Source organism: Mchenga conophoros, linkage group LG6 (genome assembly GCF_057382185.1).
Source record: "Mchenga conophoros isolate Kocher_MC1m ecotype Shallow Benthic linkage group LG6, M_conophoros_male_GT1.1, whole genome shotgun sequence".
NCBI lineage: Eukaryota > Metazoa > Chordata > Actinopteri > Cichliformes > Cichlidae > Mchenga > Mchenga conophoros.
In genome coordinates, this window is record NC_140531.1 from 7,892,657 (window position 1) to 7,920,052 (window position 27,396).

The 27,396-nt window shown below is 41.4% G+C and overlaps 1 protein-coding gene across 1 annotated transcript; it reads left to right on the forward strand.

Annotated features, from left to right (window-relative positions):
- The first annotated feature begins 2,527 nt into the window (after positions 1-2,527).
- stx10 (syntaxin 10) lies at positions 2,528-17,509 on the forward strand. The gene is made up of 9 exons (XM_085276051.1): positions 2,528-2,640; positions 3,148-3,223; positions 4,082-4,175; positions 6,306-6,400; positions 8,722-8,784; positions 11,840-11,941; positions 13,306-13,412; positions 14,117-14,211; positions 14,817-17,509. Exons 1-9 carry the CDS (start codon positions 2,606-2,608, stop codon positions 14,891-14,893), a joined length of 744 nt encoding a protein of 247 aa, XP_085132177.1. The 5' UTR covers positions 2,528-2,605; the 3' UTR covers positions 14,894-17,509.
- The last annotated feature ends 9,887 nt before the right edge of the window (positions 17,510-27,396 follow it).

Genomic DNA, 27,396 nt, shown 5'->3' on the forward strand with positions numbered 1-27,396 from the left:
CACTTAGCAGCAGCAAGTTGCATTAGGTCATTCTTACTGGGAGCACTTAAAGGCACCACAAAGGAATGGGTCAGACTTCTATATTTAGACTCACTTCTCTGACTGTTTTTTCCTGCTTGTTGACTCTGAGCCAGTTTCCCTTTTTATACCGGCATGATTTGGTTGAGTTCAGATCTTGTTTTGTTCCGCTAAAGAAGATTTTCCTGCTACATCACGGTGTTAGGGTAAAAATGAGTCAAGGTTTCCATCAAAGGCAGATCTGCCTTCAGCTGAGCTGGACAGTACTGAAGCAACGGCGACAGATCGAGTGACAGAACGAATGGAATTTGTAAGAATCAGAAACGTGTCCTCGTATCAGTTTTTTATCAAAGGGGTTTTTGAAGGTATTTTCCTCTTATTCAAACAGAACGTCGAAGGATGGTGGACATGAAACTGTACAGACTACAACTAGTTTTAAAGCATATTTGTGAAAAGTTTGTGACTGTGTTGTGCTGTATAATCACTAACTGTGTGGCAGGGGCTCAAACATTTGTCTGCCTAATGATGGTCCAGAAATGTGTTTACATATGACACACACATAAACAAAGAGCAGGGCTTCTAAATGCAACAGAGGGAGACAGTTTTCCAAACAACGAAAATGAAAGCTTTTTGGATAATAAAGGCATTCAAACTTTGATTCTTCTTTCTTGTGTGCGTGTGTTTACATGTGCAATGGTTACCTCTCTATTTGTTTGTGGAATTTGTAAATCTAGATAAGCTTTTATGACATCACATTTATGACACGCTAACTGAAAGCCTGGGATAGTACCGGCTATGCGAACACAACAGCACTTTAAATCAACTTGTGACTTGTGTGTAAATGTTGACTTGGTGCTATTACCCCTCAAAAACTTGGGGTCACTTACAAAAAACCCTGGTTTTAAAAGAGAAGATCTTTACCTAATATGATGTGAAACTGGTCAGAAATATTGTAGATGATGAGTAGTTATTACTGGAATCAGAATCAGTGATCGTATTCCATTGAAATTCTGTTTCAATGTGTTTATGATCCTCGGTGGAATATCTATGTGTACATAGGCCCGCTGTCTACAACCACTCCTGTGTTCCAGTGACACATAGCTAATGACCTCCCACAGCTAGTGGGAGGTCATCAAGTTAAAAGGCATACTGATAATCAGAAAACCCCCTTTTCCAACTATGTAAGCATGACTAAAACATGTTGTGATTAAAGATACAATTACTTGTATCTTTAAGCTTCGACGTTTGTGCAATTGATTGCAGTCGGAAAATGGACGATAAGAAGAGACTATTTTCTGACCTTTCACAATCAAATCAAATCTTCAAAACAAAGAAATGAAGTCTATTCCACAAGGGGGGAAAATACGATTTCATACTACAGTTTCATCTAGACGAGAACAGGATGCCTCACTGGTCTTTATTAAATGACACCTAGAAGAGCCAGATTTCAGTGTTTTTTAAAAAGGAGTAGTACACCATGTTTCCCAAACACAGGGGGGAAAAAACACACTTTTTTATTTTAAAAAATCTGGTGAGTTTTGAAAGCTCCTCACACCCTCCACTGATGATGCTTCAGATGCTTGACTGGGCAAATTTACTCCTCGTTTGATCAGCTTGGTAGTTTTCAGCTGTACTAAAATAAGAGTTTAGTCTTTTAAATAAGAACAGTCACCACGAGTTCAACAAAGTGTTGCAAACATTCCTCACAGATTTTGTTGCGTATCAACACGATAGCATCACACAGTTTGTCAGATTTGCAGATTTGTCATTGGCAAGCCGACAATGATGAGAATCAGCCGTGCCGCCACATTCCAAACGTGCTCCATTGGACTGAGAGAACCTGGAACAGAAGACGGGACATTTATAGCTATAGCTGTGAATTTTCTCAGGACAGGATGGGAGGAATTGGGGGAGTGCAGGATGACGACAGGAAGGAAGGAAGGAGCTGGGCAGGACAGGGTGGGCTTGAGAAAAGCCCACAGAAATAGAGACAAATGGGTGGGACAGGACGGAGGCATGCAAACACGGCTGTGGAGGATTTGCCGAGCATGCTTTTTTTCTCTCCCCTAGCAACACCCTGCTATTATCCCTTTTTTTTCTTTCACCATTTTCATGGATTGTCTCAAATTAATTTCTAATAGGACCTCCATAGTGTCCAATGACACATCAGCCTAGGTCAGATTTCCACACTGAGGTTGGCGAAAGCACTTTCCATGAAACTGTTGTCATCATCAGATGGACTTTGCCCCTCTTGCTCACAGAATTTTCCATTACCTTTTCCAAATCTGCAGTACATGGTCTGCACTTTGTACTTGAATCAATCAAATAATATATACTATGTCCAGCTCCCATACCTGTTTTATCTACCTGTTTGTTTATAACTGTTTTATTCTTGTCCTTTGTGTTTATGCTTGTGACGAAGTCCCAGCAAATAGAGGCTCGGACAGCGCCTGCATAGCTGTTACTGAGCTGAGTTATATAACTACCATACCACCCCCAACTCTCCACCTCCCCTCCCCGTCTTTTTTACGTCTGTGCGCTACCAGTGACGTGCGCATGCGCTAGGTGTGAAGAGGAAGGAAACAACATGTCGATAGAAGACCCATTTTTCGTTGTGAAGGGGTGAGAAATGAAAACTAAATGAGACGTGAAAGCTCGCGTTGTTATAAACTAACTACAGCTTTTAGCGTGTTGAGTGTTAGTTACGCGGGGTTGTTGCTATTTTTCCCCTCAAAGCAAAGTTATATCAGAGAAGTTAGCCCAGCGGCTAGCTCTAGCTAGTTAGCATTAGTGCTACTGTAGCAGCTGCGCAGAGGGGCGCAGTGAGTTTGGTTTTTTTTTTTATATAAGAGCGATGAACTCAGCACTCACTGAAATCCGTTTCTACCCACACCCCACTTGGCTGTCAGTGAAAACACGGGCCAGCTGTGGGACTGGCTGTGGTCAGGCACTTTAAAGTCGTTGCGAAGTTAGGAAGCATGGGAACTGGGGTTTGTTTTGGTTAACCGAGGGGCGTAGCTGCAGTGCTCAGTTCGGAAAACACCCCTGTACTTTAAATGATTAAAGGGCGAAGTCAACTGGCTATGATTTTCCGCGCTGATAATGTTCCTGTTGTGTGTTTTTGTTCAGGGAGGTGCAGAAGGCCCTGTCTCGAGCTCGGGGCCTGTTTGATAGATGGGAGGAGCTGTTGCAGGAGGGGACACAGGTGAGCCTCATGGGCTGACTCACGTGGTACAAACATGCTGCCAGGATGGCACACAACTTTTCAGGGTCATCAGGTGTTCATTATAGTTTTAAATATTGTAACTGGAAATAATCCCGCGTTTATCGAGCTATCATGGCATCTAATTCACTGCTGTTTGTGTGAGGTTTATTTTCTCGTGTTTTTAATAGGATGTGTATACTGCCCAAAGTTTTGCAGGGCCTTAAGGTATCTTGGACACTTAAATATTTCATAGGAATTAAGGGGAACTGGTATGCACATGTCCAATTTTTTTTTCCATAAATGTTTGGACAAGTATTGCATTAAAATAACCTTTAAACCCCTGCCCCCCACTTTATTTCTGCGGAATAAAATTATTACTCATTCTTATTGATTCGACTATGAAAATGTTTTCTCTGTTTTTGTTTTTTAAAGTTTTTTCGAAGTATTAGTTTTATTTGTTTGTTTTTTAGCATTTTAACCCCCCTGTTATGTTGCGGATCAGATTGACCCAGAACAGAAGAGATGTCACATGTCATCTGCATCACTTCAGAAAACAAAAAAAATCAAAATTATAAAAGAATAATAATAATGGATTGCATTTATATAGCACTTTTCGGGGCGTCAAAGTGCTTTACAATTCCACTATTCATTCACTCTCACATTCACACACTGGTGGAGGCAGCTACAGTTGTAGCCACAGCTGCCCTGGAGCAGACTGACAGAAGCGAGGCTGCCATATCGCGCCATCGGCCCCTCTGGCCAAAAAGAAAATTGTAAAAAGAAAACTGTAAAATAATCAATGCCAGTGTTTCTGACACCTTTGGATGAGTAAATTTGCCCCGGGTCTGTTTGTTTCAGGTGAGTCGAGATGAACTAGACTGGAGCGCCAACGAACTGAGAAACTGTCTGAGGGCCATAGACTGGGACCTAGAGGACCTCAGTGAAACCATCAGTATCCTTGAAGCATGAACAAATGGCTTCCTAATGCCCCACAATGGCACTGTCATCATATGATGAGCAGTATTTTTAAAACAAACAGGTTCTTTGTGCACACTGTCTTCCTGTTTTCGTCCTGTTTAATCAGATTGGTCTCCTAAACTGGAACTATTTTAGTTACATAATAATTTACCATAGAAGTATTTGAAAAGTCGCTGTCAGCACTCAGGAACATATCAGGAAACACTGCTGATGGAAAAGAAGAGAAGGCAAGCTTTTATTAAATGCCTGAACTTCTTGTGGGGTTTTTGTCATCACTGATGGAGACGGATTAATAAGTGTGAAATGAATCCAGGGAGTCAAGAGGTTGTCAGAATACCTGAAATTTAATGCAATACCTGGTAGGGCTGAACGATATATCGCATTTGCGATAATATCGCGACATGATCAAGTGCAATTTTCTAACCGCAAAGGCTGCGATTATACTGCGATTATGTTATACAATTCATGGGCTGCATCCTCCTGAGGCCGCATTTGTAGACCGATTACGTCACAGCGACGCGCCGAAGGCTGTCCAAATTACTACCATATCCCAGAATTCATAGCGCGGCCCAGCCAAACTCCAGTTTCCAGCAATGGCGGCCGCTACTAAGTTTTAAAATTACTCATACTAATCTTTCTGGGTCACAAAATAAACTTTTAACATATTTTCAGGCGAGAAAGTAGTTGTGTAAACATCAAATATCTGCTCGGTTTATCAAGATATCCCATATTTGCAAAAGTGCTTCGACGTTTTCAGAGGCGTCTGCTACCCACCAGCTCGACAGCTAGCCGGGAGCTCGAGGGTTACTGATGCGGCCGAGAACGGCACAACTCCCGGCACATCATTTTCAGATCACCGCGGAGTTTCGCTGCTCGGGTTAAACGTAATATATAAGTCACTTAGACAACCTAAAAATGTTATTGTTGGGCTTTTTTCAGTGTTTTGTTTGTTCGTGAGTAAATCGGTTTGGCTGAGATTAAAGTTATTAGATTAGATAAAATAAAACTTTATTAATCCCCCGGGTGGGTTCCTCCTTGGTTTTCACACAGCTGACTAAACGTCAAACAGAAAACTTATTAAACAGAAGTATGAGACAGTCGAGAATTTACACCAGTGTCTGGTTATATTTTAGATAGCAAGAAGCAGACGGCCGAGTTTATTAAACTCCACCGAGACAGCGGTGACGCTAATCAGAACTAGCCTTCTGATTAGCTAATCAGAAGGCTAGACCGTCCAATTTCACGCCTTTAAACTTTAAAGGCGTGTTTGTGTGTGTGTTTATACAATTGCTATTATGTTTGCACTTTATGTGTAATGTTACTGACTGCAGAGATCAGTAAGATGTGTGTATTTTTTATTTATTAGTTTTATTTATTTAATATTATTTTTTAATTGAATGACTGTCTAGTAGTTCACAGATGTTGAAAAACTGAGTGTGGTAAAGCCACTGATTTTTTTTATGTATATTTCTGCAATCTGCACATTGTACTGACTTTCATTTTAATGTTTACACCAGGGTTCCTTGTCAGCACTTTATGCTCAGATGTTTGTAAGCTAAAAATAAACTATTGTGTATGTTCAAATATACTGTTGTGATTGAAGAAGTTAAATAAAAATGTCAGTCATCAATTCATGCATCACCTCATGTCATCATAACAGAGGTCTGTCTTCCAGGAAAGAACAGTTTAAAATTAATGTAATATAGTATTGGCCATACTATATGATGTATTGCTTGTCTTTGTTTAATAATACAGAAGACAAATACCTTAAAAAATAATCGCATATCGCATCGCAATCGCAATATTGGGGCAAAAAATCGCAATTAGATTATTTTCCATAATCGTTCAGCCCTAATACCTGGTCAGCACCATAACACAAGTCCTTCTAGAAGCAGGTGTAATTGCACAGCAGTCATACCAAAACTGTCTCTAGACAGTGGTCACCTGAACATTCATGTATGAATCAGCCGCCACATCTGATTTTGGTGCTATCTTTGCATTTGTGAAATTCTCCACAAGGTTTGCGTTAAGTACCATGTATCACTCTTGTAAGAGATGTAGCACTGATTGAGCCGTTTTGTTGGTGGGTCCTTGACTGGTTCAGGCATCGTGGAGTCAAATCCAGGGAAGTTCAGACTGGGTGATAATGAACTTCAGGAGAGGAAAGATTTTGTGGAGCGAACCAGGAAGTCTGTCCAGGTAACTTCAACCTGAATTCATTTTTTTTCCTGTTTCCACACTCTTGTATATTCAGACATCAAGTCCTGTGGTCTTTTTTTTGTTGTTGTGTGCTCAATAAACATTTGTGAATGACATGAATAAAACATTGCAGATGACAAATTGTAGATGAAACAACATAGTTGTCCTCTTCTTAATTTATAGCAGAGCTATTTGATACGGTTGCTTTAAGTCTCAAAGGTGTACCTGATAAAGTGATATCTGCTTAAACATGATGATCTGGAGTTTTGTCAAAAGTCTCTCTGTATTTACCCTTGAATACAAAACATTTATTATCCAGCATGTTACACTGCTCACAAAAATGAAAGGAACACTTTAATCAGAGCACAGCATCAAGTCATTTAAACTTGTGGGATATTGATCTGGTCAGTTAAGTAGCAGCGGGGTTGTTAATCAGTTTCAGCTGCTTTGATGTTCATGAAGTTAACAACAGCTGCACTAGAGGGGCAACAATGAGACAACCCCCAAAACAGGACTGGAGGTGGAGGACGCTGAGATTTTTTAACGGTCAGTGTCATTACTGGAAGTATGAGGTGAGCCTGGACACTGCAGAGGTTGCACAGATAGTCCAGCTCCTCCAGGGTGGTACATTAATATGAACCATTGCCAGATGTTCTGCTGTCTCCCAGCACAGTTTGACGAACATGGTGGAGACATGGTGTCCAGGAAACAGGCAGTTACTCTAGGAGAGTTGGACAGGAATGTAGAAGGTCCGTAACACATTAGCAGAACCAATATCTGCTCCTTTGTGAAAGGGGGGACAGGACTATCACTGCCAGAGCTTCCAATGACCTCCAACAGGCTACTGGTGTGAATATCTCTGACCAAACAATCATGAGGGTGGCCTGGTGCAGGATGTGGTCTAGTGGGTCCTGTGCTCTCTGCCCAGCACTGTGGAGCCTGATTGGCATTTGCCTTAAAAGACCAGAACTGGCAACTCCACCACTGGCACCCTGTGCGTTTCACCCTGAGTACACGTGACAGACGTGAAAGAGTCTGGAGAAGCCAAGGAGAACATTACGCTGCCTGTAACGTCGTTCTGCATGATCTGTTTGCTGGTGGGTTAGTGATGGTTTGTCAGAACGTCTTTGAATTCAGCCCTTTGAAGGTTGATAATTTTTATTTCCATCAAACGATGGGGCGTCCTTTCATTCCTAACATGATACCCAGTATCAGTATAAACCCACATCCAGCAAGTTTTTTCTTGTTGAGATCTGATGTGTTTTAAATGTTCCTTTAATTTTTTTGAGCAATGTACTTCACTGTCCAAATTTTTGTAATTTCAGAGTTATTGTTCACTCTTGCCTAAACATAAAGCCCTTATCTAAATGAAAATGAGAAACTAGATTTACCAGTATTTTCTTTGCTTTGATGACTCATAAGTTGTGCTCTAATCTTCTGCAACATATTTACACACAAACACAGTATGACTAACAAACACTTATTATTTTGAACACACTGAGTAATCATTCAGTGGGGTTTTCCAAAAACTCCTTGGCGTCAGGTGATCTAGGCCTTATCTCATAAATGGTTCAGAAGTCGTAGTACTCCCAGATCCATCAGAAGCCTTTTTCAAAAGAATATTTTTCATCTAGTATTATAATAATAATTAAAAACAAGCTATTCTTATTTGATTTTAATTAACAAGCTTTAGCTTATACCTACGCTGAGGGTATAATGTTTTATTTTGAAATCGGTTTCCAGTAGCTACAAGTGTTCTTGATGGAGCGCAGACAGCTGCTTCCCTGGAAGGCCTCCGCTGTGTCTTTGCAGCTCCAGTGTTACCAATAAAGTAGAGGCAAAGTCAAACATTAGTCAAAGCAGCAGCTCCCAAAGCCGAGCAACACTTATTTATTCATTTTCCCTGTTTCTATTGTAACCACATACACAGTTTATTTCTACCTGTCGACATATTTAACCGCGCTGCAGCTGTTGAGCTCCTGACTTTTAATGAATTTAAATCAGTGTCCAAGCTGTAGGCACAATGGAAAACATGAGTCAGTTTTTATTACGACTTAACGGCAAAGGTGGCATTCTTAAAATAGGCCTGGAGAACTGAGTCACCGGAGCCAAACAGAAGAGCTCCGCTGTGAAGGAACAAAAGACTTTCTGACATTTTGATTTGCCTGACAGCGATTCTGGAGCAGCACAGAAAATCTCATTAATGAACATGTCTGCACTGAGGCAGCTTTTAAAAGGATTTTTCTGCTGCTATTGGGACAAATTGTGAAATGAGAGGTGTAATTATTTGTGTTTTGCTTTTTGTGTGTGTGTCTGTATAGGACATGAAGGATCAGTTGTCCAGCCCTTCTGCTGTGGCTCAGGCAGAGAAGAAGAACAGACAGGTTGGTGAAGATGTAAACATAAAACAAAACACACACACTGTGTACACATAACATATATATATTAGGGGTGCAACGATACACAAAATTCACGGTTCGGTTCGATACTTTGGTGTCACGGTTTGATATTTTTTCGATACAAAAAAAATGTTCATGCCTTTTTAATTTGTCATTTATTAAAATTATAAATATATATTTTAACTCAAAAGTACAGTTTTTAAATTTAACCCTAACCCTTGTGCGTGTTTTTTATTTTGACAGCGAATTCGCACCTGCGGACCACTTATGTGCAGCCCTGGTTATTTAGCTCGTCATATTGCAGCCACAGAAATTCTTTTGTCCATGAAACCATAAAGCTGCACTTTCTTTTTGCCTTATAGTCTGATTTGTCATAACTTCTCCGTTTTGTGGTAAGCTTTTCTTTGGCTGTCACTTCTTCACCCTGACCTGTCTTATTTGGCTCAGCAGAACTAAAATATATATATCCTGCTGCTTTTACACACGCACTCACATAAGCTCAGCGATTCTCTGCGCGATCAACCTCTCACATGTTTAAGCTTGCTGCGGGAGATTTCACTTGTCATGTTTGCATAGTAAGCTAACGATTAATAAGACGATGTCAGAGGAATTGGTGCACAAATTATCATCACTCACCAATCAGTGCTGTCGCTCTCTATACACAGTTCGCGCGATTGCAAAGTGAAAGCAAAAAACAAGCGCAAATTCAAACGCGATTTCAATATGTCACATATTGACAGTGGCTCACCGATGCCAATGACATAATTACCCAGCTACATTTCTGAAAGAATGCAAAAGCATTGACATATATTTTTCCTACAATAGCCCGACGGGCAGGGCAGAGATAGATTTTGGTAGCCCGACTGAAAAAATCGCTAGCTCCGGGACGTCGGGCTAGCGATATTGCGAGCCCTGTATCTGATTGAGGAATGACTCATCTTTGGAAAAGAGAGTTTATTACAGAGAAATGTCTCTTTCCAAAATAAAAGCTATACTATCCGCTTCTTCTGGGCTATATTCTCAGCAGCATAAGGAGAATCATGTGCTAACAGCTGTCTAAATGACTCGGCTAAAGTTAGTAGCATGCTTGTTGTTTTGGTCTTTGCACTAGGATGATGTCGGCGTAAATGTGCAGTCATATTCGTTGTGTTCCCACTAGTGCTTTCAGGTTAATCTCGTTGAAATGACCTTAACGCCACAACACGGCAAATCTCCGTTAACGAGCTACCGCCGATCGCCCCGTGCGTGGGGCTAGACGACCAACATGTTAACGAGCTAACTGCGCTAACACACTAGTTCCCACCCATGTAATTGAGCATTGCATGGCACATCCAACATACTGTTTTACTTTAGTCCATGACTCGCTTACCTTCAGGGTCATACATCACATGAAAACCAAAATAATTCCAAACGCCAGATCTGAATGAGGGTGGGGGAGGTCCATGTTGCAAGGGGAGCTTAACTTCTGTCTTGCTAGCTTGCCCTGCGCTCTTCCTTCTGACTATGCTGTCTGTGTTGAGCACTCAGTGGATCTGCGCTCGACAGTGCAGCCTAGGCGGAGTAGTCGAACGCAGATTCACTGAGCGCTCAACACAGACAGCATCGTCAGAAGGAAAGTTGATAAAATAAATTACAAATGTTGTATTGTTCGATACATATGCGTACCGAACCGAAAGCACTGTATCGAACGGTTCAATATCGATACGAATATCGTTGCACCCCTAATATATATATATCCACACTACTGGGTAAAATGCAATTTGAGGTACAGGGTCTGAATTGTGGAACTCCAAATTAGCGTACTTCTACATCTACACCATCTGTTTTCACCTGTCGTGCACAGGACCAGGTAAAAATCTGCTCCTGTAATCTGAGCTACACTTCCCTAGAAATATGACTAAGCTATTGTGATTGTCTGAATCCTACATTGCATTTCCGTTTACTTTCTCACCTCAGTTTTTACCCCTCAGCCGTAAAAGGCTGATGGGGTATTGTCACCCGCTGGGTGAGCAGGTGCTTGGCCCGAACTCCCAGGTTTGAGAATACAATAACTCGAGAATGAGGTGATGTAGGATTTTGAACTTCATGTCATAGGTGCAGCTACTAAAGATCTCAGATGAGTTTAAATCTCAGTGACCTGGACCTCAAGGTCTAAGGTCAACTTCTCCAAAAAATCTTTCGAACACACAAAATAAATTGTGAAAAATCTCACCTAGGATTTTTAAATTGATTTCATAGCTGTATTTACTAAAAGTTTGCACAATTTGTCTTTTTGGTAACATAAGACTGAAGTTTGTTACACTGATGTAAGGCGTCTGCTCTCTCAGTGTGTAAAAATGTTTTTTTCATTTTTCTGCTTCCTTCTTCTGGTCCTGCTGTTTTTTTTCTTACTGTTTTTCTTTCTACTCTATTAGTTTCTTAAACTTTGAAAACAGGATGAACAGGCACACACAGGAAACAAAATTTGCCAGTGTCCAAATATCACAAATGTGCTGGTTTTACATGTGTGCTAATTCTTTGAAGAAAGTAAGAAGGTTTCTATGAACCTGGTAGTAAATGAAGTCCACTGCTAACTTTGGCTGCTGGAGCTTCATATTTACTTTCAATAACCTTGTTTTATGAGAGAGAGGACCTGACCCTTCACTTCAGTTTATTATGTTCTTAATGCCCATTCATTCATCACGAGCCGCACCTTACATAACTCACAAACGAGCCTCGCTGTAGTTCACGTGGACACCATTATCATGGAGGATTTCTTGTTTTTGTTCTATTGATGATAAGGCACGAGCTATATTAATGGAGCACAATGCTACTGCAAAAGTTGCTCTACATTAGCTGAGAAATCCTGACAGACAGATCAGTTTCCATCTGCCACAGAAAATGAATAACTGCACCATCTTGTGTTTTGAAAAGCTGTCAAACTCCTATTATTCCAACAATAATTCTCCTCTGGAAACTCCTACAGCACACAGACACACAAACATACACGTACACTCCCAATTTTCTGCAAAGGCTGAGTCTCGTGTCTGTGTTTGTCCAGGCTCTGCTGACTTCATCGGGCCAGGACAGGTCAACAGGATTGGAGGCTCATCTGGTGTCTGCAAACTCCAGATACATCCAGGAGCAGCAGGAGCAACAGCAGGTAAGAGACCAGCTGAAACTGAACAGATGTAGAGCCAAAAAAGAGGAAAGCAAAAGCCTCAGATGGGGGAAGCATGAGAAGAAATGAGAAGAAAAAAGGGAAGGGACTAAAGGAGATATTGTTGTGTGACAAATGATTACATGTAAAACGAGGATTCATGAAAAGTCCCATCGGAATATTTTGTTTGTTTGTCATGTGATAGATGACAGGAAAGCTTTAATCAAAGGATCACACAGAAGGAGTGAAAGATAAGCTCGTCAGTGAAGGATTGCTGCTGCAGCGTAGCAGTGAGGTGAAGGAGACGTGCTGCAAAGTATCACACTGTGAGTGAAGTGAAAGACAGTATGAGCTGTGGGTTTCTACTTCCTGCGGTGTGCGCTGATATTGGTGATGAAAGTGTGTGATCACACATCCTGTGTCAAGTTGTGGTATTTAGTAAGAAATAGTGTTTCTTCATGTCTTTTTTTTTTAATGAAAGAAAAGTTTGACCTTTTGTTTCATTACCTCAGCAAGGATGTGGTCTCCTCTGCGTTGACATCACTGCGGGGGGTTTGTAGCAGTGTATGATTTGATTCAATGAAATGATTTAGTGGAACTTTTTTTTTCTTTAAACGGTTAGTGTAGAGATTCTGAAAAGAAGCACCCTCGATACAAACTGTTCACTGAGACACAAAAAACATGTTTGTTTTTTAAAGGTTCAGATTTACCAAGCAGGGAAATAGAATTTCAATAATTCCCAATACTGTAATTCTGTACCAAGAGTGGGTCAGAAGCAGTGAGTGACTGAGGCTGAACCAGTGTGTGTGTGTTGGTTTTAAACTGGTATTTCTGTATGGAAACAGCAATGACATCCAGACCAAAGAGAGGCAGCGGAAAAGAATCAGTCAGTTCTGACACAAGAGTGAATCTTTGGGGGGGGGGGCTGCATCTTGGAGGTTGGGGCAGTTGTTCTCTCAATGAGAGCTCATATGTCCAAAGACATTCATTTAAATGTGGTATAGAACGGAAAATACAATACACGAAAGAAAAAAATAGTAATGATTTGTGATGTTTCAGAGCTCTGTGTTCTCGCTGCGGGTGGAAAACGTGCAAATGGAGGTTCTTCTTTCTCTCTGCAATTTTCATTCCTCAGAAATGTGATTTAAAAGAGAGCAAACTATAAAAAGTAACTAAACTTTACCGGGAACACATTCACGGCCTGTATGTCTTTCTTGTGTCCCCACAAGTGTTGGCGTCTACATCTAAGGGTGAAGATCTTTAGGCTAGGATTAGGTTCAGGTTAGTTGAAGGATTATGGAAAACCTTCAGTAAAGAGATGTAAGTCTGTCCTTTGAAGTGATGGGTGCGTGTATGTGTGTGTGTAGTTGATCATGCAGGAGCAGGATGAGCAGCTGGAGTTGGTGTCGGGCAGTATCAGAGTCCTCAAAGACATGTCTGGACGGATCGGAGACGAGCTCGATGAGCAGGCCGTGTGAGTACACATGCACACCTTTGAGAGCTTTTCCTCAGTTGGCTGAGAAAACACAATAACACATAAAGGTGTGTCCCAGTCATCATATGCTCTTTTTTTTAGATGCCTATAAAAAATGTCACATGTGTGACCGCTGAGTTAGGACTGAATACTGAATGCATTCGTAGCCCCACAGTGTTTACATCCATGTTAAGCAGCACTTCAGGATTGTGGGTTTTGAACACACACACACAAACACCTGACAGTCTAAACCAGGTTCAGGTTTTTGTTTGATGTACTTGATCTAAATCCTGACTGGATTACAGGCTCGGGTGTGTCCAACATCACCGAAAAGCACCTCTTCCACTAAACTTTTTACAGCTTTGTCCATTTATATAATAATGTCCTATCAAAAGCCTGCTGTAACTCGCTGTAATGAATCCAAATGTTTAAAACAAATCGCCAAAATTTGTTGAAACTACAAATGTCTTGAGCCGCAGTCCAGTTTGATCAAGACCAAGGTCAAATCTTTTGGTCTTGATCTTTCTCAAAAGCCTGTCGTTTTGCCTCAAATTAAGATGATATGCCTTTTAATCGCAAAGGCAACTTTTCATTGATCCTCTTATAATCTCGTCCACATCCCTGCAACAGCCAGGCCTTTGTGAGGTCACAATGTGCAGATGCTGATGTTAAAGTTCTCGCGGTATCGCTCGTTTTGTTTTTAGGATGTTGGGGGATTTTGGAGATGAGATGGACCAGACATCGTCCCGCATGGACTCTGTGCTGAAGAAGCTGGAGAAAGTGTCTCACATGACCAGCAGTGAGTTTACACACAAGCAGTTATATTTTCTACATTCACAGAAAATTTACCTTCAATTAATTTAGTTAAAGTGACACTGCCTGATTTATGAATTAAATCAGTCAGTGCGGGCTGTGAGAAGTGCATTTTAACTGTGACTCTGTAGACCCTGAAACATTGCTCTCAAAGTTTAGCCTATCTGCTAGTTCCAGTTTCTGCAATGCTGTTTAGCGTTGAGTGTTTCTCATTCATTTCATCTCCCCTGTTCTGTCTGTTATAGCAGACAAAACTGTGAGGAACACAGCTTGTGTCAAAAAGAGTGACAGCAACCACAGCAGTGTGTAAAAACAGAAATGAAATGAAGAAACAGGAAAGGGAAGCGCTAAAAGGCCAAAACATTTCCTGTGTGACCCTCAGTATTATGCTGGGTACTTGAATCAGCTCTCAATCATCAGTCGTAGCCCAATCAGACACAAAGCTAGTTGGAAAAAGAAAATAAGCTTGACAAAAACTTGAGTTCCTTCCAAAAAAGAGCGGTGTGTTTACTGTAATATTTTATGCTGCCTAAGGTCGTTTTAAGCTCTGCGACACTGTAGCGCAATGATGTCCTGTGCTGTGTCCATCAGGTCGGAGACAGTGGTGTGCCATCGGTGTCCTGGTCGCCATCCTAATCGTGGTCCTCATCCTCTTCTTTGCACTCTGACATAAGCAGTCTATGACCTCTCGACCCCGTTCACAGACTCCTCCCTGTCTGGATGGCTGGACGGTTACAGAGCCCCTCCCATCACTCCCTTTCTTTGTGCTGAGGGGAAGCTGGTGATCTGCAGGCTATAGTGAGGATGGATCCTCCACTCCACTTCAGCCATTCTAGTGGAAAGGGTGCTGCTGGTCTCTCAGCAGCACAGTTTAGCACGGGGAGGGGGGGGACCCTGGTGGTATTATGTCTTTTATTTTGATGCATTTTGGTTATCATTGGAGTTAGAGGGACTCGGGGAGGACCGCTCCTGTTGGGTTAAAATCACAAACCTGCTAAAGTTCGCTTCGTTTTAAGCCAACAGCAGTAGCATGGGGGAGGATTTTCAGTGTTGCCTTAAATCTATTTTTATACCATGTTGAAATGTGCAGTTTGTTTGTGTGCCTAGATGTAAATCATGCTGGGAGCTTACTCCTTGCTAGCAGTAATCAGCATCGGGCAGGTGTGCAGGTTTTCCCTCCACTGATGAAGAGTTTAGTGAAAAGTGCTGCTGAGCTGTGTGTGTGTGTGTGGGGGGGGGATCTTATGGATCCTGGTTTTGCCTGTCAGATTCATTCCGAGTCTCTTTTACTCAGCAGACATAAATGATTCATTTCCTGCTCTGATAGTGATCTGCCACAGAGAGGCAAAGGCCACCTTCCTTCGCACCCCCGCAGACATTTGAGCACACGATTGGCTAAGGCTTTGTTACCCTCACTGGTTGAAGAGAGAAAACCTTGGCTTCAAGCGAATGGCTCTGCCTCTCTTTTTTTATTGAAAAGCTTCAGCTAATGAGCAGAGGAATAGTTGCTGGGCAGGATGTCCCCACACAGCCTAGATTTAGGCTTAGAGCTCCCTCTGCTGGAGCCTGAGGCTCATTTCTATTCTTTTGTGTCACGTCAGGCAGTACTACCCACACTGAGGTGTGTTGCAGCACTGTGTAAATGCTTTGACTTGCTTTTTGTGTGTAAATGGAAATTATTCTTGTACAAAGCATCTGATTTTTAATCCTGTGTGATCCAGATATCTTCACTCAAGCTTTAATCACCCAGTTAGAGAAAATGAACTCTTTGTTTTGTAGGTCAGAGGTCAGGTGCCTTTGCCTGTTGCAGGAGTGGGTAAGGCTGAAAGCACCTTTACTGCCAGAGCTTTGTGTAAGTTAATGTGAGCTCTTGTCCCAGCTTCAGAAGGGCAAGTAGCTCAAAAACCGGGAAACGTGTCAGTCTGAAACAACACGGAGGCGCATGAATGTAAAGGCACATGAAGGGTTTTGAACAGAGAGCTTCCTTTTACTGTTTCACTTAAACCTGGGAATTGTTTTTACATGATTATAATGTAACGGCACATCAGACAGGTGCTTGACAGGTTTCATGTAGTGATGGTGCTGAATTGATTGCAAAGCTGATTGTGCAATTACAGCACTGGTCATTGTTAACTAATCTGATCTGTGCAAATTGAAGTATTAGATGATCACTCCCACCGATCCTGGTTTTTAAAGCTGGGTTAGATGATATGGTTTTGGTTCATTACTCCAAAATAACTGTACAGCGTATTATAACTTGCAGGTAGTCAGAGAAGAGACTGGACCCGTGCACGTCCTGTAGTTGTGTTTTGTGCCATCAGGACACACGGGGGTAAGGAAGTGGGGAAAGGGACAGGAGGAATGAAATCTGTGTGGAAGTGGAATGTGGTGGACTTCTGTGAGATTACTGGATTTAAGCAGGGGACTTGGAAGAAAAGGGTGTGAGTCCTGTGGGAAGCCTCAACTCAATGTTGTCTTGTTTTTAACCCAAATGAAGCGCACACACCCGTGTGCCTCTCGTGGGAGGGGCTTTTGCCCAATGCAGCTTTAATGGTACTAGCAGTAGATTATTTCAGATTATAATAACTGCAGTTAACATCAGTGCTGAACTCCATCTAGCACACATTTACACTAATCAGCCACAATATGAGGACCCCCTCCCTAATATCACATAGACCCCCTTGTGCTGTCAAATCAGCTCTGATTCATCGTGGCATGGACAACGGGAGTCTGGGGGATTAGGATCTGGGGAGATTGAGCTTTTTGTTGCCCTCTCAGAGTATCAAAAGGTGGATGGCACGAGTTAAAATATCAGCCACACGAGCAGCATGGCTAAAGGTTTAAACACGATTACGTCAGTGGTTTTTACTAACCTTTGGTTCAAAACTGCTAATGAAAGTAAATATTCAAAGTGCCAAAGGTCACATTTGTATTTATTCTGTGTGAATGATCAGCTATTACAACGAGTATGTTTTGGATTTTTGGATGTAAATGTGTAAAATACAGTACTGGTAGCCATCGTGTCCTCTTTTTCACACATGATGTTTGAGTATGTCATTGTGTTTTTACTGCCTCTGCTAAAAAGAAAAAAAGGGCAACATTGGTGACAAAGTGTAAACTTTTCCTGTCATATACACTATATACCGTATGAAGAACAAGTGAAGGGAAAAAGCAAACTGCATAAAGTGAATCACACAATTGTTCTGTTACTGGCATCCAGAGATTTTTTTTTAAAATTGCTGATTGTGGTTATAAGTTTCATTAAACTTGAAATGACCGAATAACGTCCTGAGTGTTTATCTTCTTTGAGGTGCTCGCTCGGCGTCTCGGCTGTGTGTTTCGAGGATGGCAGTTTGGCTTCCCTCTTGTGATTTGTTCCTCTGATAAAAGCTTTCACTGGATTGCAGATGTTTGAGTTTTAATTGAGAAGCACTTTGCAAAATGGAAACATCCCTGCGTGTTATTCTGAGAGCCACACGGCAATCATTATGTAAAATTACATTTACTTTAACTGCGAGGAGCGCGCTGCTACTCCCCGGAGGCTCTGTGAACTGCACACATCTCTTAAAATAACCAGACGGCAGTCGGGAGACCGACACGTTCGTGCGTGTTTCAGACATCCTGTGAAACTGGGAGAGGAGCTGATGGGTTTTATTAGTCAAGCCGAAGCTGCTCAAACTGAGCACATTTTTCTGTGACAAATGCTAAGCCACCTTTCAAGATGGTGTTATTTATCAATTGGGAGAACTTACATTTTAAAAAAAAAACACACAGGAAATGGGACACTTCAATGTTAGGGAGAAAAATATTGTGCCTGTTCTTTCCACTGTAAGAAGTGCATGTCCATCTCATGTGTATAAGTGCAGCTCCAGATGCTTTTCCACCAGCCTGCAATATTAAACATACAATAGCACTTGCTATTTATCATTGTATTTCCATGACAACGAGTAATAAAAAGCATTGCCCCTCATGTTTGTGTATTTCGGGGGGTGCAGCTGCTTACCTGTGCACACAAAGGCCTCCTCCCACTTCAGATGCATCCTGGGGCAGTTGCTGCTCAGATTGTTTATTTGAATTCATGTTTATTTTCAAAAGGCTGCCTAAACTTGGCTAAGAAATAAGGAGGAAAAGCCCTATGTTCATAAAATGTGTGCAAACAACTGAATTTTGTTGGAGAATAAGGTGTGGAGCATTTCTGTGGCGTAATGAGTTTAGTTTAGGGTTTATTTAAGACGTGTGGTAATAAAGTTGACCCCTTGGACTGCGTTCAAACCTCCACCCCGCAACTTGAATTTCATTTTCAGACGAGTACAGCGAAGGCCAGAAAACCTATGTCTGTCCAGTGTGCTCCATGCCTGCTCAACTAAATGCAGCTAAAGCGAATTGCATCGACTCTTCCCCTTCAGAGGCCTCACAGTGTTACACAACACCTCTGTGACAGTTTTAATTTAGCCACTGGACAAGTGTGTGGATCTGCTGAGGGATAGAACAGCTGTGAAGGCTGTGTTCTCTGAAGAAAGAAGTGGTTTGCACATCTGTGGGCACACATCACACATCAAAGAGTGCAGATAAACTCAGTTATTTTTCCTCCTCCCTCAGTTGACCACAGGGGGGCGCCATAGGCAGTCACATGATTGTGTGTTTTATTTGCCCGCTGCTTAAAAGTTCAGTGTAAAACTGACTTCATTAGCAGCTTTGGGAAAATAAATTATTGAATGTTTCACTACCCAATGGCAGCACATCTTCTGCTGTGTCTGGGAAACTATTTATTCATTTCAGTTTCATTTAAAGACCACACTAAGAAGTAAAACACAGCAGAAAAACAGTAAATAATCATGGATGTTGACCTCTGGTAGAGCAAGTTGTGATGTCATAAACTGTAGGTTTTACATCTGCATCTTGTTACTGTCGCTGTTACCATGCCCAGACTAGCATTTAGTTCAAAACGACCACTTTTACAGATGCACTCTCTCACATTATCTAGCACAATTGTTTGCTGAGTCTCTCACAAAACCCAGTACTCACATCATATTACTAATAAGTATTTACTTGATGGAGCATATTTCTGTTAGTTCACTACCTAAGACTCCAAGCTTCTGCTTTTATTTCTTATTTCTAGCCAAATGTAACCTCTTGAGCTGAGTGCAGATTTCTGTCTGCAGTTCCTCTCATGACCACTTGAGGCTCCCCAGTGACACCCATTATTAACTTAAAGTTTACATCCTGGTACAAAAAAAAAAGGTTTTAGTCTCTAAAGCTAATTTCAAATCTCATTTTATGAGTAAAAGATGAGGTTTTTATTTGTATGATGTGAATATGATAAACATGGGACCTGGATATACAGTAGTGGTCACACTGAATGAGGTCACATGTTTTTAAAGTAACCACCTTTTCAGATGGTGATGCATTTTGGACAAAAGTAAATCGCAGCAAATAAAGACACAACGCCGCTGTAAGGTCAGTCCTGTTTGTTACAAACCTTTTATTAAGATATTCAGATTTCTTCCTCATTTTTAATCAGTCTGGTTTCTTTTTCTCTTTACAGTAGTTAATGTGCAATTATCTTTATTACTGGGTCACAGTTAGGAATTCACAAAGTTATTGGCACTTGGAACACATGAGGGAAACACTGGCATGTACAAGGAGAGCAGGGTGGGGGGTGGGGGCTGATTCGAGGGAGCATCTGGGCAATCATCTGTATGGAGTTCAGGGGGAAGAGGGGGCAGGGCTTGGGTAAAGGTCTGTGGGGAGAGGTGTGTGTGTGGTGGGGTGAGGTTGGGTATTTTTCTTTGACATCAGTAGATGCTACTGCATTGTTTTTGTTATTTTTATATATTTATATATATTTTTTAAACTTCCAAAAGCTGTCATTTCACTTTTCCTTTTTTTTCTGGGCTATGAAGAATAATAAAGAATAATACCTCATGCTGCGAGTGCACATCTAACAATCAAACTTTGATAGTGCTTCTATGTCATAATGTACAGTTTATATATTTATATATTTATAGTGGAAGAAAAAAAAGGAGAAAAGAAAGATCTGCAGACTGTTTTCACCCAACAACACCAGAGACAAGAAATAAAACTTAAAAACAAAAAAAAGTCATTCACGGTTGCTATGATCATATGTAAGCCCCGCCCCCGTTTCTGAAGCATGATTCTGAGGTAAGACTGTGTTGACATGGACTCCCAGCTTGTGTCCCGTTTCTGTAAAAACCCTGCACTGTATGCATTCAAATGGCCCGAGAGCGCTCTGCTGAGGCTCCTGGGTTTGTTCCTGAAAAACAAAAAAAGTATGTACCTGCTTTGTAACGGCAGCCACAGCAGTTCAGAAGCTGCTCGCAGCACTGAGATATCTGTGGGGATTAAGGTCTGCTATGGCTGAGAGCTCCCGAGGTAAACTGGTACTTTTTCTTTTTTTTTCTTTTTTTTTTGAAAAACTGCATCAGCGACACGAAGACGCACACACGCACACGTGTCCTGCAGCACCTCCAGAGAGTGTGCGGGTGCGAGCTTCGGCATCTCAGAGGTTTGCCTGTTTTGTATTCATGTATACATATACAGTATATATATAGATATTTATGCATCTGTGAGCATGTGTGTTGTCTCTGGTGTGTGGGGATTTGGGGAAAGAGAAGAGTAAATGTTTCTGATAGACGACTACAGACCAGCAGACAGCAGGAAAAAGACTCGCGCAGCTCAAGGACCGTATCGGAGGTCGGGAGAAGGGGTGAGAGAGGTCAGGTCCGCTACGCCGAGGAAGAAGTGGAGGAAAGCTGGCTGAGCAGAGGGATGGAAGGCGAGACACAAACCAAGAGGCTTCACTTCAGGATTACAATCTTGTATAGTCTTGCGTCCACTTCCTGTTCACTATTCTCAAGTTTAGCCCGTTTTTAACCACACAACAAAAGTGTCGACCGTCTCAGCAGGGCCCCTACACAGGAAAAATCCACCCTCGATTTCTACAACTTCGACTTGTCAAGTGTTCAGACATCCTCTGTCTTTTGGGGGTGTTTTGGCCTTTTGTCCATCAGTTTTTGTTTTCCTTTCTGGAATATGTTATGGCTTTGTACTTTGGTTTTGTGAGTCTATAATCCATACAGTTTAAAAAGAAAACTTTGCTCTTCAGCATTAAACCTGCACTAGTGCAAATTTGTTCAAATAGTGACAAACCATCAGAGAATTATCTCCCTGCTGGGAAGTAACTTATTTAATACTCTACTTTTAAACTATTTAGCTTCTATTTTGTATTCTTGCACCACAAAACACTTCTTCACATTTACACTAACAGGTGCACTCAAAACTGAAAATGAGTAGAGACACCAAACATTTGGTAGCCAAGCGGAGGATATGTTGTTAGCACAGATAATGATGCTACGGCTAGCTAGCTAGCTAGCTTTTTCCCCATGAGCATTAACATTTAACGTTAACATCGCATGTGCAATGTTAATGCCCTGTTTGGTATTTATGTGTTAAATAGTCCTGACTGTAAAAGAATTTGGTTGTTAGCATCATTAGTGCAGATACTGACAATTGTGCTAGCTAGCTAAACAGTACTTTTTTTACTTTAATGCATTAATGACTGTTAAATTGTTACAGTGACTGTAAAATAATATCATTTTTCAGCATTTCAACTATTTTTAAATATCTTTTTAAAAATATTCGACATATCATGGCAGGTGCAGTGAAACACTGGAATCATCATTTTTGCTCACAGCCCAGACACAGGCTTTGTTTAGCAGTTATAAAGCCAAAATTTTCAAACAGTAGACCAAAACCAAAGCTAAGAAAGTTGGCACAAGGGAGGATTTTTCCTTTCGTATTTTGACCGCACATTAAAAATTTGTTGAACAAAAAGTGAATACAAGTGTCAAAAAGATAATACAGTGTCCATGCATCAGATAAACTGGATGGAATTTTTAGCCCAAAAAGACACTCGAGTACATCTGAAAAAAATCACTTTCTTAAAAAGTTCTTAATAATTTGAATACATATAATTGGTTTTACTTTCAAGCTCAAAACTCTCGATTGACCCTGAACCAGTAAACCATCAAATTCTTATTGTACGATCGTTCCTCTATTGGTGATTTCTTTTGTTCATTTCCACTTCCATATACGTGTAGGAACCCTGTTTGAATCAGCAAGACCAGACTTCACCCTTTGTTGGTAACCCTCACCCAACTCCCACCCACCCACCTACCTACCCGCCTGCGTTCAATTGCAATCCATTCCCACATGGGTGAAGGATGATCATCATTTTTACACTTTACAAGAGAAAATAAACATACAAAATAAAAAGGGAAGTACAAAAATGTAAAAACAATTCAAATAAGCCCCCCCAACCCACCCCAAAAAACAAAAAACAAAACAAAACTCACATTACATCTACAATTGTCAACCTTACATCAACAAACGTCCCTCTTCTGATGCCGACATCCAAACCACAGACAGGAAGTGACACGGTGAGTGTGCTCGGAAAGGTGCAGAGGGCTTTGGCTCTACTTAACAATTGAGCTCTTGCCCAAAGGTGCTTTTCTTTTCTATTTTTAAGGGGAAAAAAGATGACTCCACTTTCTCCATGTCACTTTTGTTCCTCGCTGTGGATCGGACGCCGAGACAGAGATCAGGAATGAAAAACATGTGGAGTGACTCGTGGATGGAGGATGGAAGCAGGAAAACGGCTGCAGTGCTCTTTTCTTTTGGAAGTCATGTCGGCAACATTTCAATCTGCTGACAGCTTTTATTTGGCATCGCAGACATTTTGGCAGGTTTGAATTGGATTTGTAAAATGAGCAGCAGTAGCCTCCAGCAGGCCTGCTGTTAAGGTGCTCGGATAAAAACAGTGATCGAGACTCTTTGATTACAATCATAGCTTTTGTGGGATCACTGTTTCTTGGGATCCTGCCACCTGGTGGTTTTGGCACTTACTGCAGCTTCTGAGCCCCCCCTCACCAATTCTCTGAAGCTGCAGTAGCTGTAATTAGCCCCCAGGTGACGTTTTAAAGAGGAAAAAAAAACATTCAAGCAACAATAGCTTATTCTTTGTGGAAAAGCTGGTCAAGTAAACTTACTTTGGGTCGATTTGTGGTGTAAGTTTATGCAGGCTTGGCAAAGACTCTGATCTGAATTATGCAAAGACAACAGCGAATAAGCTTTCATCCATGAAAGGACAGTTTTTTTAAACAGACATTCAGACGCATTGCCTTAAAATGATGTGAGCCCGCCACAGTTTTGTTTGCCTCAGCTCTCCATCCATTTTTCAGTCCGTCCTGATCATGTCCCGACAACGGCTGCAGTACAGTAAAAAACAAACATCTGGTCCAGCATTACACCGCCTCTCCAACCCTCCCCGCCCACAGCACCTCAATCATACAACAATCGCAATGCAAAAATATGTGGTTCTCTTTCTCTATTTTACAGCTAACCAGCTTTGACTCTTTTTTAACACAACTTGGCAACTCTACATACAGGTGTTAATGTCTTATTAGTAGCATTTCCTTTAAAAATAACTTTCAAAAACTACAGTACGCTTGCTCGAATGTAAAAAACAACAACAACAAAAAAACAAACAAACACGATGAAAAAAAAACCTGTAAAACTCAAACAACCAAGCTTTTAGCACTTTGCTCTGGCCCCGCTCAACCTCGAGTTAGAAAACTGTGCTCAGGCATAGCTGCCCTACAAAGGGGCAAAAACTACAACCGACTTTAAAAGGTCAAAGGTGACAGATGATCTTTAAATCTTATATGCTAAAGAAAAACGACAATAATAAAAAAAAAGATATTCTGTGATATACAGCCTATCATACTAGGACGTCCGAGGCTTACTGTTCAGGTTCATACAGTTTTTTTCTCTTTGCACGTCTAAGAGTGTTTAAAACTTCTGTCTCGTCTCTCCGTAGCACTCGGCTACTTGGTTGTAACATTCCCTCCAAAACGAAGAGTAAATAAAACAGATATGAATAAAAATATCCCTTAGCTCTGCTCGCTGGAAGTACGCCAACTTTAAAGGAACTGTGAAGTTCTGGACCGATACCCAATAACCCATTCAGATATTTTTTTTCCAACTGTTAATGTTTTTTTTTTATTATTTCAATCTTTGTGCCAAAAATCATTATAAAACATAACTGCCCTCTTTTAGAGCCTTTCAGCTCTTCAGTGTCTTTTTGAACATCTTATCAATGGAAATTAATCGGACAACAAATAAACATTGATCACTGATATCTGCACCTGCTGTTACCAGTCAACAGGGTTGATATCAACCATTATTTGTATATTTTAGAGCATCCATATGAATCTATCTTGAGAATCCTGGTTCTGAAAGCCAACTCGAGCCTCTGTGCACCCAGCTGACTTCCCAAACCTCCAGATGACCAGGTCAAGCACCATCAGACAGCAGAAACTCCATCAAAAAGCTTCCCTCTAATCACGACTCCTGCACTTTGTTCTCCTGCCTGCCTCTGTGGAAAATTTAAGACATGCAGACTGTTGTGTTAAAACAACGCTGTAGGCTAACGGCTGCCTCAGTAGCTGCTTTTGGACCAAACCAGACCTACCAGTCTTTGATCTGGTTGCATTTGCACCAGTAATACAAACTCTGAAGTGATGTATTTCCCAGGCCAGTGCTTGGTAATTTCCAATCACCTCCTGTTGTGGTCTTTTCATTTCCTGTAATCCCACTCTATCTAGTTTATCACTAGGCAGCAAGTTGAAGGGAAATGCTAGCAGGGACTATGTATTCACATCATGTTCTTTGTTTCAGAGAGGTTCGAGACAGCCTGGACTTCACTGTCAGTTCACTTCTCTGCGTTTTGGTCCATTTTTAAGGCTAATATAAGGAGCTGTTCTTTACATGCCTAACCTTTTACCACCATTTACTTTTGCTGGCCCTGCATTTGCATGTTCAGCTGCTCAAAATACACTTACATCCTGACTAATCACATTACATTTCCCTCACTGAAAGTTCCTCGAATGTTGCGGAAGAACTTAATTCCCAGGAGGACATAAAGAAAAAAGACCTTAAAAATGGAGCTCTATGAGCGACGAAGGACCCGCAATTTGTGTAAAAAGTGGGGTACATCATCCGTTGTTCCCAAAACTAAGGTACAAAAGCAACTAGTATCTCCCAACCTATGACCCTGTGTAGGATGTTCTTATATGAAAAGGATACAAAACCTCTCTCTGCTACATAATTACACATATTATTGCTTTTTTCCAAATTCTGAATAATTCAAGGACTACGTCTAGAGTTCTCCTTTTTGATGCCACTTCTGGGACAGTCTTGATGTTTCTACAAACAATTTGGAATATATATATATATTTTTATCCAATTTGTGTCAGGAAAACAAAGAACTCTTCATTACAAGCTTTCAGCTTGCTATCTCATCTTTTAACATTTAGCCAGTGCAAGATTGATGGAACGACAGATAAAGATTGGCCGGTGCCATCGGGAAATGTCATCTTATTTGTGGATGGGCCAATGGCGGTCAGCAAGGCAAATATTGATACAGTGGTGCATCCAGAGCCCTTTAAACTGCCTTGTTCAAACAGTCCAAATATCCAATGATATTCAATTGAGCATCACCGAGGAAAGGACGAAAACAAGCAAATATTTACATTTGGAAGCAGAACAGAAGTGGGAACCAGTGATTCTGATGATTCAGCTGATAAACTAATTCATGCTATGGTGATCGATTGATCATGTCAGCTCTGGTTCTTGCACACAGTTTGCCATATAATGAAGATGGAGGTGATATTTTGCTTAAAGAGGTCACATGTAGAAAATAAAGTTGTGTTTCAGTGTACTGTGAAACACTGTAAACTCACACTGCCCCTTATTACGAAGCTCAAATGGTCTCACACTGTCACACCATCACACTGCAGTGCTTTAAAAGAATTCAGCCAAATCCGTTTCTGGACATTAAAGGTATTACTTAAATATTTAAAAAATTAGTGCAATTTTAACTTTGTGGGGTTAAAAAAAAAGGCGCTGAAAGGTCACGTCTTTATCTGGATCCCAGTCGGCGTCCACTAACTGGGTGCTCTTCTTATCAAGCCTTTTTAAGAGATTTAAGCAAATCTACCGTTTATTCATTCAAGCCCCAACCCCACCCTTCTGCAAAATGTCACGCTACATAAACAAACAAGCACCTAAGTATTTATCGTGGTGGCACAGGGCCACGGAGAGACAATCACCACATCCTCCTCCCTGTCATTAGTCTCCTCTCTCTTCCTCTCTCCTCTCACTCCTGTGTCTTTGTCTGGATTGAGGCTTTGCTCGTGTGACGGCAGAATGCCGCAATGCCTCGTCTGTCCTGGGAGATTCTTAACAAACATCTCCTCCTCAAGAAGAACAGCAGCACCGCCGCCGCCTCCCCCTCCTCCTCTTCCCCTTACTGCTCAAGTCTTAGATAATTATAATTATTTCTCACTTGGTCACTTGGTTCAACAGTCTGGTTGATATTCACCTCATGATTGGCTGCGTCTCTCATGTGGACACTCTGATTGGCTGGCCACAGCAGCCAAGGGAATATGGGGACAGATAGACCTTCCTCATCAATAGTGTGATTATTAAAAGGTGCGGTTAAAACAAAAGAAGACAGTCGGACCACGGCGTCCACGCGCGCACACATACACACACACACACACACACAGCACTGACGTGCTCGGTCAAATGTACCTACGCCCAATTAGTTTCAGATTTGCATTCGAATAGCTCATATGTATGCACACACGCACGCATGCAGCAACATATTTGGCAGCCTGTTCTCTTGTTGTTATAGACAGCTCACCCACACACACACACACAAACACAGATTTACACACACAGACCCACACACAGAAGTGGATACAGATATACAGGAGGGGAGAGTTTGGCAGGGATTTGCATTCTGTGAAGAAAATGGAGTCGAGACAGAAATGAAGCAGTGGTCGATGGAAAATGATGGTTCACGTAATGAAGCAACAAGGGACCCACACTATTTAGCTGCTTCCTTTGTGTGTGTATGTGTGAGAGCGACCTAGGGCGGCAGCAAAGAAGAGAGAGAGAGAAATGTATACATAAAGAGGCGGCGAGACAGAAAGATGTAAACAAAGAGAATGGAAAACAGAGAGACAGGCGAGGACACGGAGAAAAGAGGGAGGGAAGAAGACGAGAGAAAAAACAATTGGGGAGA

Excerpts from the sequence above, each read along its gene's own strand:
- stx10 (XM_085276051.1), top strand. The coding sequence starts at position 2,606 with ATGTCGATAGAAGACCCATTTTTCGTTGTGAAGGG. Across the intron at positions 3,224-4,081 it reads TGTTGCAGGAGGGGACACAG|GTGAGTCGAGATGAACTAGA; the intron begins GTGAGCCTCATG and ends TGTTTGTTTCAG. Across the intron at positions 6,401-8,721 it reads GAACCAGGAAGTCTGTCCAG|GACATGAAGGATCAGTTGTC; the intron begins GTAACTTCAACC and ends GTGTCTGTATAG.